The sequence below is a fragment of the Phalacrocorax carbo genome, chromosome 6 (genome assembly GCF_963921805.1).
Source record: "Phalacrocorax carbo chromosome 6, bPhaCar2.1, whole genome shotgun sequence".
Taxonomy (NCBI): domain Eukaryota; kingdom Metazoa; phylum Chordata; class Aves; order Suliformes; family Phalacrocoracidae; genus Phalacrocorax; species Phalacrocorax carbo.
Window position 1 is genome coordinate 48883147 of NC_087518.1, and position 19587 is coordinate 48902733.

Genomic DNA, 19587 nt, shown 5'->3' on the forward strand with positions numbered 1-19587 from the left:
TTGTTAGCTGAATTTATTTCCTGAATAATTGATGTAAATAACTCGGTGAATAGTAAGTAATTATTCTTGGCCTCCACTTAGTTTGAAGGCAAGTGCTTGGCTACAAGTAGATGATATTAGAAATTTGAGCTGCTGTGATTTGATGGGTAGGTCACCTTCTTTCCCTGGATAACTGAATTTTGAATAATTTTTATGTAACGTGCTCCTTCCAGGCAAAAAATCTTGTAGATTGCAACAGGGCTGTAACGCTGTACAGCACTCCCTGGGCCATGAGGGCGTCTGGATCTGATGCCTCCTCCTCTCCCCACAGGCAGTCTTGCCCATGTGCCCTGAGCTCTGAAGTGACACTTCTTTTTGTCTTGGGCATCTCTGCCTCTACATTTACCCTTTGCTCCGTCTCCCTCAGAAAGGTAGCTGAAGCAGGAGCCACTGCATTTATTTCTTGTTAAACTCCTGCCTGTGTCTGTAGCTTTTCCTAGCTGTCCCTTTGGACAGAGGACCTGGGGATGAGATCAGTGGTTCCCTGCAGCAAGCATTGCAGCTCTGCTTTAAAACGTCCTCATATCAGCTGCAGCGTATGGATCGGTGGCAGCATTTTAAAGGGTCCATTTTTGGCGGCAGGCTGCTGCCCCGCAGAGGGACCCCAGCAGGCTGCCTTTGAGGAGTACAGTGGTGTAGCTCCAGCCTTGCCCCGCTTGTCTTCCCGGTGAATTATAACTGACCACCTTTAGTGCCCTTTCCTGGGCTTTGATAAAATACACCTCCGAGCAGTTGTCTGCAGGATTTTTGTGGCCATGTGTTGTTGCCCAGGACTGTAATGTCACCACCTAATCGCTTTCCAGACAGGCTCCTTTTGAGCTGACTTTTTGCTGGAGGAGAAGGTGGCCTAGAGCATGGGCAGGCTGCTTCTGCACCCAAAAGCTCCCTTGCTGTCAGCAGGAGGGTTGGGGTGAACTGTTCCTTCTAGGCCTAGGGATGCTTGGGCCAATTCACAAAAATCATGCCATTTGTGCTTGGTTCTTTCCTTTTATACTTCTAAGGAAATGAGCTGCTGGTGTGATGGGCAGTGCGCCCTTGTCAGGCTCCCTCTCCCGGAGCTGCAATGTCAAAGCAAGAAAGGCTGGAGCCGCTGACGGTGCTCCCCAAATTGCATACTTTGCAAGGTCTGCATTGCAACCCCAAAGCTGATCCTGAGGATATAACTATGAATTTCTAGCAGGAAAGAGGGGTTGCCCTGGTGAGGCCACCCGGGGATCGCTGTGCCCCATAACAGCTGGCCCAGGTGGGATCCCATCATCTGTCCTGATTAATGATGCGGATTTTTCCTCTAGGTGAGGAAGACCTGAAGTGAGCAGGCTGCAAGATCAAGCCCTGTGTTTGTTAACAGACATGGGGTACCCCATGCTTGTTCACTGTCTCCCCCAATAGTAAGAACATTTTGCATAGTAAAATTAATTCAAACTTGAGATAATGCTAAGCTAAAAAAACCCAAAACAAGTGTTTAGCCCTGATGAATTCAGCTCCCTGCTTCTTCTCCTTTTCTCCTGCTGTTCCAAATCTTGACTTTTTTTTTTTCTTTCCATGCTGACCTCATGAGGACACAGTCACCTTCAGGCTTAGGAAAGGTTCCCTTTTCTACAGCTGCTGACTCAGCTGTGCTCACATGGAGACTGGAAAGCTGAAACAGTTGTTGCCCCAAACTGTTTGTCCTTGGCAGAGGTTGTAGCTCCATCTGGCTTGTGGGAAAGTGCTCCCTTTCCCGATGAGCTGTGATTTATGCTCCAGCATGCTGATGTATGTGGCAATTGGCACCTGTTTGTGCTGATACCCAGGGCTGGGCGTTGGAAATTCAGGACATGCGTCTTTATGTCCCCTTCAGCCTTTCTTGCTGCGGGAGCACCAGTCTGGAAAAGGGCCATGCTGGGATCACAAGGTGTTAAGCTGGGATGGCTGAAGGAGTTAATCTGCTGCCTCACTGTAATATAATAGAAAGAAAAACATGCCTGTGGGGCTAGTACATTTTACTATGTAGCTTCAGCTGGTAATTAAAAAGAAACAGTTCAAAATTAAGCAGTAATATGAATAAAACCCCGAATTAAATATACCCAGGACACGTTGCATTTTTCAGTGGGTGGATGCTTAGCATATCATGAAGACAAGCTTTTTAAAAAATACATCTCAGGCTGGGTGCCTAAAACGGGGACCTCCCCAAACTCCCATAGAGCTTTGCTTTTTTCCATGAGGGTGCCCCTTTTGGTGCAGCTCGCTCGTCGCTGGTACGCTCTGTCTGGGGTATGTTCCCACATTCCCCTTGTTACGGTGGAGGCAAAAAAGTAAAATCTAAACCCCAGATGGGCCCGGTAAGAATTTTACTTGCGAGTCAAAAGCGCAAATGTGGTTTCAGGTTCTTGGGAAGGATTTCACATGCCCATTTGAAGGTGGTGATCCTGAAAGTGAGGACAATGTGCCCATTGAAGGTGGAGGAAAGCGATCGTGGGCACTGCCCTTCAGGCGTCCTGCCAGGCATCCATTTGGGGAATGTAATTGCTGAGCAAAGGAGCAGGCTGTAACCTTCTCTGTGTGTGTATCAGGCATCTGGCTACTTTTAAATGGAGTGGTGTAACCAAGCACAGTGATAATTTTGAGGTAAAAGCATGGGGGGGCAGGGAGGTGGGTGGGAAGGAGCAATAGAAGAAAAGGTATTTTCAACCACAAGCTCCCCAACTGGCAGATTTCCAAAAGATGGGAAGTGTTCTCTGAAAAAAGCTCACCCTCTGTTCACCTCGTTTCTTACATTCTTTCCCAAAGTATCTGTTACTGGACACTTTTGGGGGGTGTTAGACTTATCTGGGATGGCTGCTCTTGTTTCAGTGACACCTTTGGAGCAATGTGCTACAGCCCCCGTGGCACCTCTCCTTCAGTGCTGCTCTTCTCCAGAAACCTTCTCACAAACTTCTAGTGCCCACAAAACTCCTTAGTTACATGGAGAGATTTCCCTGACATTGAGGAAGCGTTTGGGTTTCTGACTATAGAGGATTGGTATCGTCTAGTAAGTGGTGAGACACCCACAGGATGGGAATAAATGAGCAGAGCCTGAGGCCAAGCCTGCGTTGCGAGGGTGATGGCACAGGAAGGGACAGAGGGGACATCAAGGGGAATGCAGGAGCTGCTCTTGCAGCCCTGTCCAGGGCATCACCAAATAGGTAGCAGGGACATGTGCAGTTGGTCCTGCTGGACCACTGCCTGCTTTGCCTGGGTCAGTACTGTCTCTGCCTTCCTCTATGCCTATGGGCTTTACGTGGTCTGGTGTTACTTTAGACAGCCATCATCCAGTAGCACACAGTCCACCTCCTTTCTCTTTGTGGAGTTGGGTCCTTTCACGTCAGCTGAGCACCCCGGCGTTTTGTCGCCGTAATGGTCTTTCTGGTACCTTTTATTTGAAAACCAAAATGAGTCTGTTTAAAATCAAACCTAGTTGCCAGCTACTCAGTCCTGGAAGAGCTCTTATTCCTCTGCCACAGATTAACATGAAGGGAGTAAAGAAAGAAGTGGAAGGAAACAATTTACACTATCATGTCTGATTTGATTAAAAACTAGCATGGGATTTTTACATTACTAGTAGGCATGGGCATTGGTTTCATACGCAGGGTGTTGTTGTCAGCAGCTTAACAGTCCTCTGAGTCCCATAACTGAATAGCTGAGGTGAGTTCCAGGGAGAACCCGTTTTCTTCTTAACGACTCGTCGTTTAGCTATAAACAAGAAAAAAAAATACTGTCTCCCTTCAAGAGTGCAGTCTCATGCCAGAGGTATGAATTGATTTTACTGTCTGTTTACCTTTTTGTTGACAAGATCCAAGACTGCAGTCCAGAAGTCTAACTGGTGGCACTTGGACCTGTGAGCTGTCACTACCACGCAAGGTGCCGGTTACTGGAACTTGTTACACTTCAAGCAGAAAAACACCTGCAGAAATGGCTGGTCAGAGTACAACTCTCTTGTTGCAAACATTTAGCCTTTTAGGTAGGTTTATTCATCAAAATTAATCTACTGAACTCAGTACAACTGAGAAACTGGACCTATGCAAGAGTACTGGACGCGAGTAAACCCCTCATACAAAATCCACAAAAGCCATACAATTAGGCTGCAAGTCTAACAGAGGTAATCATATCTCCTACAGTGTTTCAGTTCTGATTAAGTTGCAAATCCTTCCTCCTGCTATTTATTAAGTTATTTGCCTGAGCTTGAATTTGGGCATCGACCAAAGCAGAGAGTTATCCTACAGAGTTACTGCTCGCTTGCTTACACCATTGCTGGTTGAACATCAAGCTGAGTTACTGGTGAAAGAGCCCATACCAATAAAGTGGTGTGGGCACTGAAACTAAAACATCCTTCCACTGCCGCGTGGTTGTTCTCAAAAGGGGAAAGGATGGAAATTCCGTATCAAAGCTCTTTTCCCCACCCCCCTTCCTTCTAAATTAACCTGGACTCTAAGTACCTTCAGAAACTAACACAGTTCATTGCATTTAGAAGAAAAGTTTTCAGGTCTTATCCTTCTCCCAATAGTGCCTGTGGTACAGCTGCTCTTCACTTCAGTTTACATATTTAAGACCTAGTTTTGGTGTGTTTTGACCTCGTTAACGTGGGTGTGGTACTTCTAGTATATGTAGTGAGAATGTTTCTAAACTGCTGTCAAGATGGAAATTAACTGAGATTGGGTTTTTACTCTATGGTTTTTATTTGTTGTCTTAATGGCTTGGTGCAATGGCAGACATGTATCGAGCACAAACTATAGCTAGCTTACCTGTTCTATTTGATGGCCCACCAAAACCCCCAAACAACTGCTCTTCAGGCTCTGAGTTAAGGATGTGCCTGCCCCAGCCCTGCTGAAGCCAGGAGCTTGGTGCAGAAGCAATAGTATAGTAGGGGCAGCCCAGGGAATGCATGAAAGCTGCTATCAACCAGATAGTCCTTCTCTGGATTGGGGGTCTTGGGGCTGAGGGAGTGGGGGTCTCATCCACAGGGCAGTGTTTTCTTTCTAGGAATTGGTTCTGTTGTTTTTGAATGCCTTGATTCGATCAAACACAAAATAACAATAACAAAAAAAATTTGACCTTTTCACTTTTATCATCGGAACTTTGTATAAAGAGAAAACTCAGGGGGCTGAAATTAAGCTGTTGGAAGTCAACTTCAGCAGCAGCTTTGGGTGTGCAGGGCGGAAGGCTGGAGCCCTAATCTCCCTGTAGCTTTCTCAGCATCAAGAAAACCAATCTTAGTCCTAGGGCTGCACATTAGTAGTAAGACTGCTCTGCCCCAGGCCGTGCCCGCATGTCACCGTCGTGGTAAGCCGGTAGGATAGGTGGTGTTTAGGGGTTTCTCCAAGCACCTTGGTCAGATTCAAACTGTTTTATTAAACTGGTTAATTGACAGTTTGAAAGGGAGGGGGTAAAAAGCGAGGTCCTTAGGTCTCCCTGGTCAGTGCCAAGCCACAGACTGTTAACTACTCCTGCCTTTCAGAAGCAATAACTGTGGGTTTGGGGAACATATGGAACCAACTAGCCGAAAGGCTTTTATGAGGAGCTTTAACAGGGGGCACAGTTTTGTGAGCAGAAATTCCAGTGGATGAGTTAATAGTTTCACTTTCCTTAGCTGTCCCTTTATAGGAACAACAACAACAAAGTCGGGCGCGTTCCTCCCGCAGCCCTGGCTGTACAATGTGCCGATGCATCCAGGATTTCGTTTGGACACTGGGGGAGTCCTTTAGTAGATCCCCCCGGACCTGTTTTTTCGGAGCTATTTCCTGATGCTGACCTCATTAGGTGAGTTTCACAGCTCACTAATTCCTAGCAACAGTGCAAGAGATTCAAGGAAAGGGAAAACCCGTCTTCTGGAAACCAATGGAACTGAACAGATTTGGGCAAACACTTTTATTGCTTTTCATTAATCTGGAAAATCAGGGACTTAGGTTTTTCTTTTTTTTTTTTTCCCCAAGCCACTATTTTGACCTGAAATTGTACATTTGATTTTCTGTTTCAGTACAGAGAAGGATAACAACAAAAAAAAACGTATACCTCAATATTTATGTTGTGGTTTGTTTTGAACCAAGCAGAAGAGTGGGCATTTCTTTTCCAGAGTTGCAATTTGGGCACTGACAGGATATAGTCACTTAAATGGTTCCAGTAATGCCCATTTAGTATTTGCATTGTGGTGGCACATGTCCAAAAGAGAGAGCAAAGGAAAACAATAGTTGCCTGCTCAAGACCTGACATCATAGCATGAAACTTAAGTACTTGTTTTTGTGGTATTGTTATTAATCATGGCTTTATGCAGGGGTCATCCTGTAACTCCAGCTACTGGAGTCCTGTGAATGCAACGTTTGTAGTTCAGCTGTGGTAAGTTTAGCACTGGGAAGTCGCTTCTCCCCCATTACCTAAGCATGAAGTTTTTTTTGAAAACCAAAGTTTGCTCCAAGAGTTTTCTTCAGGTTGCCTTTTGTTCTCAAGTCACTTACAGAGCAAACACACCAGAAGAACACAGGTCCACTTCTCTTCAGCTTAACACAAAATTTGTTTCTTCTATTGTCATTTCTGAATTTGTTGTCTACTTTATTAGCAATATAGTTCATAATAAAGTTTGGGACTGCTCAAGTATTTTATCAGGTAATAAGGTTTCCTCGTCTTATTTTTCGATGGCCTCTCAGATGTCCCCAGGAAGCTGTTCTTCAATTGTGGCACCATTTGGGACCAGAGTCAGACAAATGGAAGAGGTGGCCCTGGCAAGCTTTCCACTTGGTTATAAATCCATAGTATTGCCTCCTGGAGAAGGTGATAGGCTCAGAGTTTGTCCGAAATTGATTTCTGACAAATCATGTGAGCATTCAGGGTAATCAGCCAAAGTCAACTCACTCGCCTATGCAAAAATATTAAAAATATAGAGCTGAAAGGATGCAGCCAACTCTGCATCCTTGAGCTGATGTTCAGTGATGATCATGGCAAAGAGCTCATGTACTGAATAGCATCTTTTAGAAAAGTGAACATCTTATTTCTTCTTTTATGCCATTGAGGGCCTTATGACTAAAAGACCTTATAAGCAGCTGACATAGACCAGGCATGATAGTGTATTTGATGAGGGATAGCTTGTTTTTTGTTTTCTGGGCTTTTTTTCGCTCTCCTCAGCTAGGGCCAAATGCACTTGCCCATATACTCTTTTGTACAAAGGCCATGATATCTCCTCTTTGGCTACTACACACAGCCCTAACATGCCACGGGCCTTCAGGAGCCTTCAGACGGCCAGCCTGAAGTTGCAGGCTTGTGGTAAAATAAAACACAATACATGAAGGTTTGTGAGAGTACCTTGGAACAAGTAGGATTTTTATCTAGCTTTGCTTCTAAAACCAAATACAGTGAAGAACATGATTTCTGGTGGAAAGCCTCAAGTGTTCCTAAGCCCAGTCCAGGTACGTGTCTATTCACTTCCCCTCCCTCTTTGAAAAGGTGGCGATGCTTTCATAGATCTGTTTCTGTGGATTGGGTTTACTTGCCTAAAAGCCAGATTTCATTAAGATCTCACATAAAATCAAACCATCTACTCCCATGGGCTTGGAAAGTGAAGTTCAGACTGTCCCAAAGGCTGATACTGTTGAGTGCCAACAGTTCTCAGCAGTGCCAGGCCCCTTTGAAACCCTGAGACCCAATGCAGTTTTGTCTGCTTGCTTCATATGCGTGGTTTGGAGGTTTTCTAATGTTTCATCTTTTGAAGTTGAAAGTTAAATGGCTTAAACATTCAAGGTGATTTGTATGTGAGGTAGACTTTTGTAACCCATGCCTTCCGTTTACGTGTGACTCCTGGCTATGTAATCCAGAGGTATGTGGGGGAGAAAAACTGTTTTAGTGTTGAGGAATCAGTAAAGTGGTTTGCTTTATTGGTCTTCATTGGGCTTCTTTGGCCCTTGTCAAGGCCTGGAGTGAGCTTGCACATGAGTGTCAAAGGCTGGTCTCTGCAGATTTGGTTGCAGCTGAAGTGCCCAAGATCATAAAGGTAAAATAGCAATGGTTAAAGTGAGGCAGCAGCACAGATACTCTTGGGGGGTGGTGGAACAGTTGGCACGAATGTAAGAAATGGCCCAGTCTTGTTCACCAAGAAATGAAACTTGGGGTTTCTGTAGACCTCCCCCCTCCTGGAGACCCTTCAGTTGAAGTCACCAGTGATATAAGAACTGTTCCCCTGCCCAGCTGTGCTGCATCCCCTCTGACCTTCTTGTGGCAGAAATGAATGGTCCAGCCCTTTTATCCCTGAGGTGACCACCGTCTGTGCAAAAAAGCTGCTAAAGTCTGGCCTGGTGGTTCCTGGTGCTGTGTGGAATTGGTGGTACTCTCTCGCTTTGGCAGTAAAACAGGACCCACAGGCCTGCCCTATCTGCCTGTCTCCAAACACCCAAATAAAATCTGTGCTGCGTTGCTGCTTTGCACAGGAGAATGACACCACTCAAATAAAAAGGCTTTCCTCCTGGTGGAGTGAAAACCCCTTTCTGTTGTCCATGGTTGATCGGTCGCAAACGGGGGCCAGAGACAGCCATGCAAAAATTACTTTCAAAGCGTGCCGATGTGAGGACCATAAATTGTGGGAATAAAAATGCACTTTCCCAGAGCTGAAGTCATAACTTCCCATCACTTCCCAGAACAAATCCTGTCTGCTGTATTTATTAGGTGGGACTGTGTATAGGCAGTCACTCTAAGTGTGTTTATTTTGAAGTCATCAGTTGTTCAGTAATCTCAGGCACCTCTGGGAGATTTAACTCAGATAGAGGTTTAGGCTGGAGGTCATGGGGTCACTGATATTAAGATAGAGAGAAGGAAAGGAAACAGCGTTGTTTTTGTGGCATTATCTGAACAGTAAGTTAAAATAAATTTGGGTTTTAAGATGGCTTTAACCTGACTCTGAAGGAAATGGTCTACAAATCCAGCCAACAAGCAGGCAGCTGTGATGAGACCCTGCTTCTCTTTGAGTTTGTTTTGAGCCACCTGACCAAAAACCATGGTGGTTATGGCTTGATTAAGCAAGACTTGTCCAGAAATCTGTTTAAGTGGTTACACTTTTCCTTTAGCATATTCAAATGTTTGAGTTTCTAATTTTAACTTCCCTCCTAAAATAAAATCTCTTGAGTTGCTTTTTGGGCAGTAGTTTGAACCCAGCAATGAGCTCCCCAGCAGTGGCAGCAGCGTGCTGGGCTTCAGCTGGTGGCCAGTATCACTTCTAGGTCCCAGAGCTGCTCAGGGGCAGAGAGCAGGGCCACGAATGTCCTGTCACTAATGAAATCTGGGGTATGGTGCTCAGGGGTCCATCTACTGTTATAAACTCCAAATAACTCGTCTGTCCTATGTGGAGTCTTTGATGTCTTGTAAGAAGTGAACTCGTACTGTGTGCTTTTCTGCAGCCCAGCACTTATTTTCAAGGAACATATAGGCAATTTTCTTTAAGACCTCTAACCCTCTGCAAATGTGACTGAAATCAGCTAATAGGTTCCAAATTTATTAGGAGGAGACAGACAGACCCAGAGCTTTAATGCAAAGGACTGTTTTCCCCAGGAAACCAGAATTAAGGGGAAAAAAAAATGGCATGGGGGAGTAAAGGAAGAATTTGTTTATTGCCTTCTTAATTTTTTATCATAAAACACACTGTCTTATCCTCAGGGTTTGTTGGTGGTTTGTATATGAGTGTGCCTGTGTGTATACATATTTTTGTATATAAAAATCCAGCAACATCCATTGTTTAAAAAATCAAAAATGAGAAGGATTTTACTAAAAGCATTTTGGGAAAACCTCTGCTCTCAGTTTTCCTGTCAACATTTTTCTAAGCTTTTATTTTTATTAGCCAAAATGTTTAGAATCCCCAGGAAATCCTGGGATGAACCATTTCCTCTTTGAGCTGTAGCCCTTAGGGGAAAAGGAAAAAGCTAAGTTCCTTTCAAAGGTTAGAAATTTTTCAAACTGTGTTTTTTGCAGATTTTTTAAATTAGAGAAAAACTAAGTTAGGAAGATGCTTAACTTCCGACTGTGATCCTGGGAAAGACTGATTGCTTTGTAAGGAAGTCTGAAGAGGCTCTTAGATCTGGGCAAGGAAATCTTTTAGGCTTGGATTTTACTGGGGAACTGATTGCCAAATTGAGGTATATGTTGAAGGTTCAGTTGAAAGACTGTCTTTATATTTTTTAAAAGTAAATTTAAAAATAACATTTGCTTTTCCTTGACCAATTTGTGTATGTTAGTTAGCACGTAACAGCTTTGTATTAAGAGGCTGTTTATGCCCTAGAGATACTTTTTTAAAAAAAAATATCTCAGATCATATTTGTTATATACCTGAGGTTTTGCAGGAGTAAATCCAATTGACTGCTTCCTTTCCTTCAGATAAACTTCAATGGGAATCATAATTTTAAACTAGTAAGAACTTCCATCCTGCAAATACATATGTACATTGTTAATTTTAAAATCCCCTGGGGTTCACTCCTTAAAGTGAGTTCAGTTGCTTAAAGTTAAGAAGGTAAGTAAGAATATGTGTCACAGACTGCAGCCTACCTGGCCCAGCCAGAGCTCAGCATGGGTTACTTTGCCCTGATTTTAAGATGATGGTTATTCTTTGAAATGGAGAGGGAACTGCTGTTATAAATGAGAGAAGCTGAAAATGTGGTGAAATGTGAGGCTGAGGGATGCAGGAGTCTTTTAATGAAAAATGATGCATCAGTATAATTTTTCAGAACTCTGTATTTGCAGTCACTACATATCACTTTATTTTAGGAAAAGTGCATTTGCTTGTTTATATAACTTGTGACAAACTGTCTGAACTGCTGTTCTTCTGTTTCATTCATATACTTTTTATCAAGTTTCTTTGGAAGGTTCTTGGAAAGCTGAATATGAAAAGCCCAGACTTGGTGGTTCAGTAACTGGTATAAATTACTCCCACAGTCTATCGCAAATATAAAAAGGTTTGTGGTAATTCATGTGAAATATAGTAGACTTTTTGGTAAAGCAAGGGAAAAAAAATCATTTTTAAGGACCTTTTTTTTACCTAAATTTACATAGTGAAGAGTGCTTCTGCTTTCTTGGTGTTTTCAGGTGGGGAATGGGGACACTCAACTAGTCTTCTGGGACAGTGTTACAATTCAGTATCTCTGCTCCCTTTGTAAAAGGGTGGGTGAAGGTGGAAAGACTCAAGGAGGGAGACTAATAATGAATTTCTTAAGGTTTCTGCTACTAGAAGCATGCAGAATGTCCCAGTACTACAACTGTGACTTAGAAGTTTGGAAGACTTAGATTTTTATCAAAAACCTGACTGAGCTTGGGCTTTGGATTTAATCTAGTGGACAGGAAACAGTCAGAGGCAAAAGTTTCCTAATTTAGAGGTTTTTTCATTTCAGTGTCTCTCATGTAGACAAGTAGTCAAGAAAGATAGCCTAAAAGCCCTCAGACCATGATCTCTGGGCAATATATGCATGTGTTGTGAAGTTATACTTTATGAAGAATATTAAAGGTCTTATAACAAGGTCGTGTACTAGTAGTGAACTTTACATCTGATACTCTTTCCAGCTGGGAATGCCTAAAGACCAGCCCTTGTTACTGTGGGCCAGGATGGGTCAATAGACTTCAGGTGCAAGAGAATTTCAGTTTGGCTTTTTAGGCTTTGCTGTTTGATTGATTGCTGATTGATTTGCTGATTTTATTCCTAATATCCTTAATTCTTCCTTTTTTTTCCTGTCTCTATTTCTACAGGTGCTGTTTGCTCTAAACCAAACTCTGCTCCAACATGAAAGCCTCCGAGCAGGTAGTTTGCAGGCCCCATATACCACTGAAGATCTCATCAAGCATTATAACTGTGGAGACCTGAATGCTGTCATATTCAACCATGACACTTCTCAGGTAAGCAAAAGCATTGTGGATGGGCCAGCTAATTGAGAAAAATCCATGTCTTTAATAGTGATGGCCCTTACAGAGCCAGGAAGCGTCTCCTACCGAAGCCCTGATCTAAAATTTCTACACGGGATATAATGATCTGTACTCATTAAAACTGAGGTGAATTGAGGTACAGAGATATTAAGAGCCTGACATAAAGCTTATCAGGTGCTTATAGTACAGCAATAAGTAAAACTTTGGTCTCAGGGTCATCACTTCATATTCCTCTTTCCCCTCTTCCTTTTGATGCCCTGTGTTTTCTTTCCACACATGCCTCGTTTGCTTGGTGAGAGAGTGGTACTGCTTGGGCTCTGGGGAAGGGGCTGCCTGGAAGACTTTCTGAGGAATGTGCCTGAAAAAAAGTTAATTATGGATGTTTGTAGGGTTGTTGAATGTAGTCTCCTCATGAAGGAGGGAAAAAAAAATCTTTGTAATATTTGAGCTTAGATATGAAGAGGAAGTGAGACTTATGTAAATACACTATAAAGTAAATAACTTCTCAAAACTTCAATAATTTTGTATGTCTCAGGCAACCCTTCAGTCTCTGTTTATCTTGGTTATCCAATGCTATTAAAAACCCTCAATGGAGCAGAAGTCTGCTTTCCAGACCAGTTTGATAGTTCATGGCAAACTCTGAGATTCTCATTTAATACATAGGTTCCTCTTTTCCCTTTCCTGTTAATTCTATGGACTATGGTCTTTGGATGTCATCTCCTACCTCTCCTTTTTCTGATAAATGTTCCCAGGTTCCTGTCTCGGGTGCAGTGACTTACTTGCCGGGGACCTGTATAAACTTTGGCAGCCACAGTATTATATATGTTTTGCCAAAGAAGGTCTGTAAACTGTGACAGTGGTTTACCATTATCAAATGCAAATCAAGGATAACTATGTGACTTCAAAAGAGAACTGAGATAGGGTAAGCTCAGTCTGTTGGTTGAGGCAGAGGTCTCTGAGACATCTTATCTTGCCATTGCTATCTTGAGTTGCACAGGGCTCTGTGGGTCACTTGTTTCTCAGAAGAACGGCTGGGAAAGTGAGGATGGCCCCAACCCGGCTGTAAGGTAACAAAGTCTTCCAGCCGCGCTCCACAGCATGGGTGTTTCCCCAGAGATCTTCTATGCCCCTCTGAGAAGTTCCAGGTAGAAATGTAAAAGACAACCAGCAGCAGCTGAAGCTGTTCTTCCATGTCACCTATCAAAAAACTAGCCTGCCCCTCCACAGGAGCAGAAAGACATCAGCTTGGACTATCAGAGGTCCTTAAATTCTGGACAAATGGTCACGTGTCCTCTTTTTCCCTATCTGGTTATCATTTTCAAATAGTAGAAAGAGTGGTAAATGATAATGAATGGGATAAAACCCCTTTGCTGTCCCAGTTAATCCAGTCTTAGAAAGTGAAGCATTGTTTTAGCATGACTAAGCAGGACATAACAAGGCAGTTAACGTGGCAGTACTGAAACAGAAGCGTGTGTAGTACCAAAGCTGCCAGAGCAGTTCCTTCTGAACAGCCTTGCGCTGGAAAGTAAAGGGAGAAAACAACACAGGTAGGAATACATCTCTAATGGTGGGGTGTGTGAGTTGGAAAAGGCAGAGAGCTCATGATTTTAGAGGATGCTGGAGAAGTCAATGGTTGTAACAGTTCCTGTAATATCAAGGCCCAGCACGTGAGATAAAAACACATAATGATTATGGAGAAATAGCTCTTGCAAGGTGTGGTGGTATATTTGCCATGGATGAAAAGAAAGGAGTAGTATCATGAAGACAGTCCTAGCATCTGAATGTCCTGAGTCATCTTTTTAATCTCTGTCAGTGTAGTTTCTCCAGCAATAATGCCTTTGTCCCTGAGACAAGTTGTGGCCGTTCACACTGGTCGCATTGACTCACAAACATCTGTGGTTTGTTGACACAATGTCCTATAACAGACCTGTGAGTTAGACTTGAGAGGAACAGATTGCTGTAAAAACTTCTTTATCCCTGCAAATTCTTGGATCAAATGTGATCTTTAAAACAGTGTTAAAGAAAGAAGAAAGAAGTCAACAACCAATCAGAGTTCAAGCACTGGTGTTAGTCATGGTCCCAGAGTGCACATAGTTGATAGAGATTATAACACTTACAGGCCATGGAAAATTAAAATCCCTATATGTATACTAGTCCCTGCAGAACTCTAAATGTTGTGGGCTATTTTCCTCTCATGGGTTGTTGTTTTTAATTTGGGTAAAGAGGTTTTTTGTTTGGTTGTGTTTTTATAAACCAGCTTTATACCATTTATTTTTAATTGCAAGCAGAACAAAATAGAAAATTAAAACCTAAAATAAACTGCCTATTCAGATCAACTTTTGCCAGTTGTGGTAATTCCAAAGTTTATTCCATGTGTTTTTTGCAAGGATGATAGACTCTCTCTGCCATAGGAAGTCTTAGCCATTTGGTTACTAAATAAGATTAGCTGGGTTTAAATATTACACATGAGATCCCCATGGGATCTTTCTCTTGAGCCGTTAAGTGTAGGCACAAGGATTTGTCATGGGTTGAGAACGTATTGCAGATCTTGTCAGGTGACGATGAACGATAGGCCTTCAAGTGCAGAAAAACCATAAATATCCCAAGTGAGATGTATCATCACTTAAACTTCAGGGCAGGTACCCATGCCAGTCTTGGGAGACAAGAGTGTCACAGTGTTTTTAGAAGGTCTGCCCATTCTTCCATGATATCCAACTGCTGTCCTAGCACTTCAGAGGTCTGGTAAATCTTTGCAGCTGGTACCTTTAATGCAACTTTGAAATATTACATAGAAGGGACAAAAGATCAGGAATAGAGTCGTGAGACTCGTTTATGTGAACAGCGGAGGCCAGGAATTCAGCACCGTCCTGCAGGGGCATGGAGACCTGCAGAAGGCTGTGACTCTTACTCTTTGTGGATTCATTTGGGCACTGTTTATAAGGCTGCTAGTGCCTGCTTGGCCCTTGAAGGTTAGCAGAAGCTGCAGAATAAAGGTGAACCTGTCCATCGGTTGCCTCCGTTCAGAGCCACTGGTTTACGTCACTGTAATGAACTGGGAAGTAGCTGAGAAGGTCTGACATAGCTGTGGGGAGTATATATCTAGGTCCAGTAACTGCCTAAATTCCTCTAGTGTGAATCCTGGCAGACGGAATGTCTTCAGTAGCCATCTGCAAGATGCTGAGATGCCTTTACAGTAAAACACATCCTGGAGCGGAAAGAAGGACCAGAAGTGGCAACACTAATACTGCTGACTTGATGTGTTATGGATGAGTTTCTTGAGCCCTCTTCAGCCTCTGTGAGGGAGTTTGGGAAACCTGCAGTTTCTCAGTGCCAGTCTGGTTGACTCCCACAGCGGTTGGGAATAGAGGGCAGAGCTCCCCTGGGGCCAAGTCTGTGCAGCCCCTTGTCACAGAAGGGACAGTGCTGGGAGGAAAAGTGCAGGGGAAATTATCTCCTAGACTGAAGTGGGAGCTTGGACACAGGTCAGAGGACGGATTCTTTGGCACCTCGGACAGGGGCAGGAACAAGAGCGCCCCAGGGAGATGCTGCCTGCCTTGGGTTGAGAAGCCTGGCTTAGCCAGTGTAAGGTGCTTGAAATGGAGGGGTGTGAACAGGCCCTCAAATCCCTGCCATTTTCCTGTCCCGGAGCCATCAGCACTGATGACAGCAGAGGGCTAAAGAAATCCTCAGTTTTAGGGTTGGAGCGTTTTTTTATTATTTTAATTAAGAACAGAGAAAGAGGGAAACACCTCTGCTTTCCTGTGGTTATATTACATTCTTCATTCCTTTCTCTCTCTTTTTTTTTTCCCTTAAATTTTGTTTCTGAGCACCATTTTTCCAAACGTATAAATCCTTATTTAAACTTAATACATTTTAAGGGGGTGAGTTTATTCAGTTAGACTATAACTCAAAAGTGGAGTAGGAAACATCTCTCCTGCTTCTACAGCCTTCTGCAAACACTTGATTCTCCTGTGACTTCTGCAATCAAGAGGCTTATGTTGGAGTTTCTGGGCAAAGACTCAAAATGATACTGAAGGGAAAGTATTCTAAGTTAAAGATAGGATCGGCATATTTTCTGTTTTTTTCAGACTTTTTTCCCCTCAAAGAAGTCATAGTTTCTTTCTCTCCTTTTGAAAAAAAACTGCAAGTGAAGAGGCATCAGAGCAGATCAGCAGCTTTAACGTCTGTATTCTGCTCTGATGCTCTCACAAGGGAATTGAGGTCAGTATGTCCAGGTACGTTAAAATGCAGAAAATCTGTTAGTGCAAAATCAGAAAATTATCTACCTCCAGAGAATACTTTTTCTTACCTGAGACAGTGAAAAAATTGCCTAATGACCTGAAGGCTTGGTGAGGAAAAAGTAGGGTGCAGAACAATTTATCTTGTATTTTGTTCCCTAAATCTGATGTAAAAGTCTATATTTAAACACTAGAGTTTTGGGTTCAGGGATTTCTTGAACCAGTTGCTTCCTGTGTTTGGTTTTGAGATGTTCAAGTTTTTAAGGACAATTTTGTAAAGCAGATTCATCTTTGACAGCCTGGAATTAGCTGGCTCTGTGTTTCCTTGTATTCCTATGTACACTTTATTAAGAGGGAAATTGAAAAGCCAAGGCTGAGATTGTTCTCCTTCAACCCTTCCCAAAAACTCTACCTGTGGTGTCCAGCTAGTGTTTCTCCGGCTCTGTCCTGACGAGAGGCTCCTGTGCAGGAAAAGATGGTTTCTCTGCCCTTGTTGCTGATCTGGTGTATCAAGAGGCATGCTGCTACACTGCTTGCTTTATAGACAGTTTTCTTCAGGCCAGGTCCTACTGGTTGCGTACTTGTTATTTGCCTATCCCACTTAGGGTTAACAATACAATCCAAGAGTCATACCTGCCACTCATAAAGCATCTTTCATCCAGAGAGGCTTTATGTTTTGCATGTGTTTTAGACTGCATTGAAAGCCCTTTGAAATAATGGGGACTATTTCCATGCCTTCAGCAGGCTTTGTATGAGTCCCAGTGGGCCCAGCCATCATCTGGATATCAAAATGAAGAAATCAAGTTAGGCCAGTGAATAGCCCAGTTTACAGGCTTTATGCTTACCTGAGTATAATGATCTTGTTGCCAGGAGAGGTGAGGTCTTGGCTTCATCCTATGCAGAAAAGCAAGCTACACAATGAAGTTGCTTGGCCGTCACCACAGCCTGTAGACAAGCCTCAACCCCTTTTGAGTGCTCAGGTCTTGCTGTGTCTCCTTCAAGCTGTGCCCCTCAGAAACAACAGAGCTTTTTGTATAACTTATTAGAACGATGTCACCTGTATCCTGAATTGCCTCTGCAACCTCAAAATACCATGGATTCATGCTGAACAAGACTGCTTGTCGTCTGAAAACGATGTGATGGTCCTGACAACAGGACTTTGGAGAGCCATACACTAACACCACATCAGTAGTCAGCCTCCCTAAATTAAAGAAGAAAAACTTCAGTGCATCACTTCACAATACCCTTGCTGTTTATAAATCACCAGGTTGTGTTATGTACACCTTTAAAAATGATATAATCCTGCATTTAACCCTGTCCTTGAAGATTTAAGGGCCCTGATAATTCTAATTACATCATTAACTTGCACCATTCTCATTCTGGATAAAATACAACTAGATTTCTGGCTCACTTCTCAAATCAATGAAAACTATCTGTGGAATGCTCCAGCTTCAATAACTGCAGAAACATGCAGCTGAGACCATTAGGTAGAGTGTTGAATGACAAGCAGACCTAATTTGTCCAAGGAATGGAGTTTTATCTAGGGCGAAGGAAGATAAATCCATAAACCGAAGGCACAGCTATTGTAATGCAACGCTTTGGAAACATCTTATCATTTTCAGCTGTAACGAAGTGCAGGCGAACTGGCACAGCCTCCTGTTCTTCCAGGGAAAATGATTATAGGCTTTCCAGTGAAGCAACTGCGAGGTTGTCTGAGGCACCAAGGGAGCTGGTCCCATGAGTTTCTCATTCTGGGTCCAGGTGAAGGGTCAGTAATGCTTCCACAAGCGTGTGTTATGACTGACATTGAAGGCAGGCCTGACGCTGCCCAGGTGTTTGGCAACACACGTGCTCGTTGCCCTTTGTGCCCCAATAGCAAGCAGAGGATGTCTCCCAGTTTCTCTTCTTTGGGCTGTAGCACAGGATGCTGCTGGAGAGATGTTGCCTTCCCATAGTTCAGAAGAGCTCCTGATCTGCTGGGTTGGGATCATACTTTCTTTCCACTTGCACCTGAGTTACAGCTTTGTGTCTTGGTATATTGTGAGCATTTGGAAGTAAAAACCCAGAAGTGCAGCCAAAATTTTCAGAGTCTAATTTTCATATTATGTCAGAACAGGATTCCAGATTGGAGCAATATTATATTTTGGCTTATGTGTTTCAGAAAATTGGTTACAGATCCAGGCTGTGAGAGTTAACCCTACTTGTTGATGACAGTGCTGAGGAAAACACTGTGGAGGTTATTTTTTTATTAATAATCTGGAACATGCCCAGATAATTTTCATGCTACAGGTTTTGAAAATAGGTTCTTGCTTGGAAATTTTCATTACATGTTTGCGTTTAGAGTGGTCTTACCTTGGAATTTCATTTCTTCCTCTTTCCAGTTTCCATGGAGAAAGCAATGGGAGAGGGAGAGAAAGTCAGAGAAAAGTTGGAACAAGGCATTTAAAGGCAAAGATTTTTCTTTCAGAGACTGCTGCGTTATTAGAAAAGGAACATATTCAACTACAGAAAAGGGCTGATTTACATTAAAAATGTTTAAGGATTGTTGACTACCTGTATTTATTAGTAAGGGAATAAACTATAAAAGAGTATGAAAGAGTGATTGGTAAAAACATTTGGAGTTCAAGGTGGTAGCATGCTGCTTTCTGTGCATTGCTGTATGTTTGCTGTAAAGCATTTACTGTCGCTTCTTCATAAAGAGCTGGTTTATGAAGTGTTTCTTGGAAAGACTTGTTCAAGAGAAATGAGAAAGACTTGTTAGTTTTTTTAAACAATATCTTTTGGGTTGAATATACAAAATGCTTTTTCTCCCATTGTTTTATCCACAAGCTGTATTTGTCACCTCATTATGACAGGGAGGGGAAGAAAGTGGGACAAAGGGGCAATTTGGTTGTTTTTGCTGGCTTGGCAGGATTAATAGCAGACATTATCCAAAAAGACCGTGTTCTTGGGTACTCCTTGACACAGCATTTCTTGGTCGGACACTATTATTGCACATTACCAAATAGCAAACACCGTAGATCAGGTTCTCCGGTGTGGTTGCGCTCTCTGATGGTGACTTCAGACCAGGATCTTCTCTTTTCTCCTCTGGGAGAGATGATTGCTAATAAACCCAAAGTCAAGGCTTATACAGTTCCACCAGCTGTGACACAAGGAAATCAGTTTCAAGGATAGCTTGATTTGTCTCTACTTCACTGACTTAATCTGAATTATTCCTTATTTTTCTCCTGACTGGTCCTCATTCCATTTCAAAACGCTTTCCTGGAGAGGTGCTGCATCTTTACACCCTATACTAGACCTCTCAAACAACCCTACCTTAAAAAAAAATAAAACTAGTTCAAAAGTCATTATCCAGTTTGTTCCAGATGCCAGGTTAGAAAGCTGAGGCTGGTTGGATTGGGAGTAGCCTGGAATTTTG

At 42.9% G+C, this 19587-nt stretch overlaps 1 protein-coding gene across 1 annotated transcript in view; it reads left to right on the top strand.

Moving 5' to 3' along the window:
* The window catches only part of TRABD2B (TraB domain containing 2B), a 296942-nt gene that overhangs the window by 148609 nt on the left and 128746 nt on the right, over positions 1–19587 (top strand). Inside the window, exon 3 of the mRNA XM_064455138.1 lies at positions 11758–11904. Coding sequence (XP_064311208.1) covers positions 11758–11904 — 147 coding nt within the window. The remainder of the gene's footprint in view (positions 1–11757; positions 11905–19587) is intronic.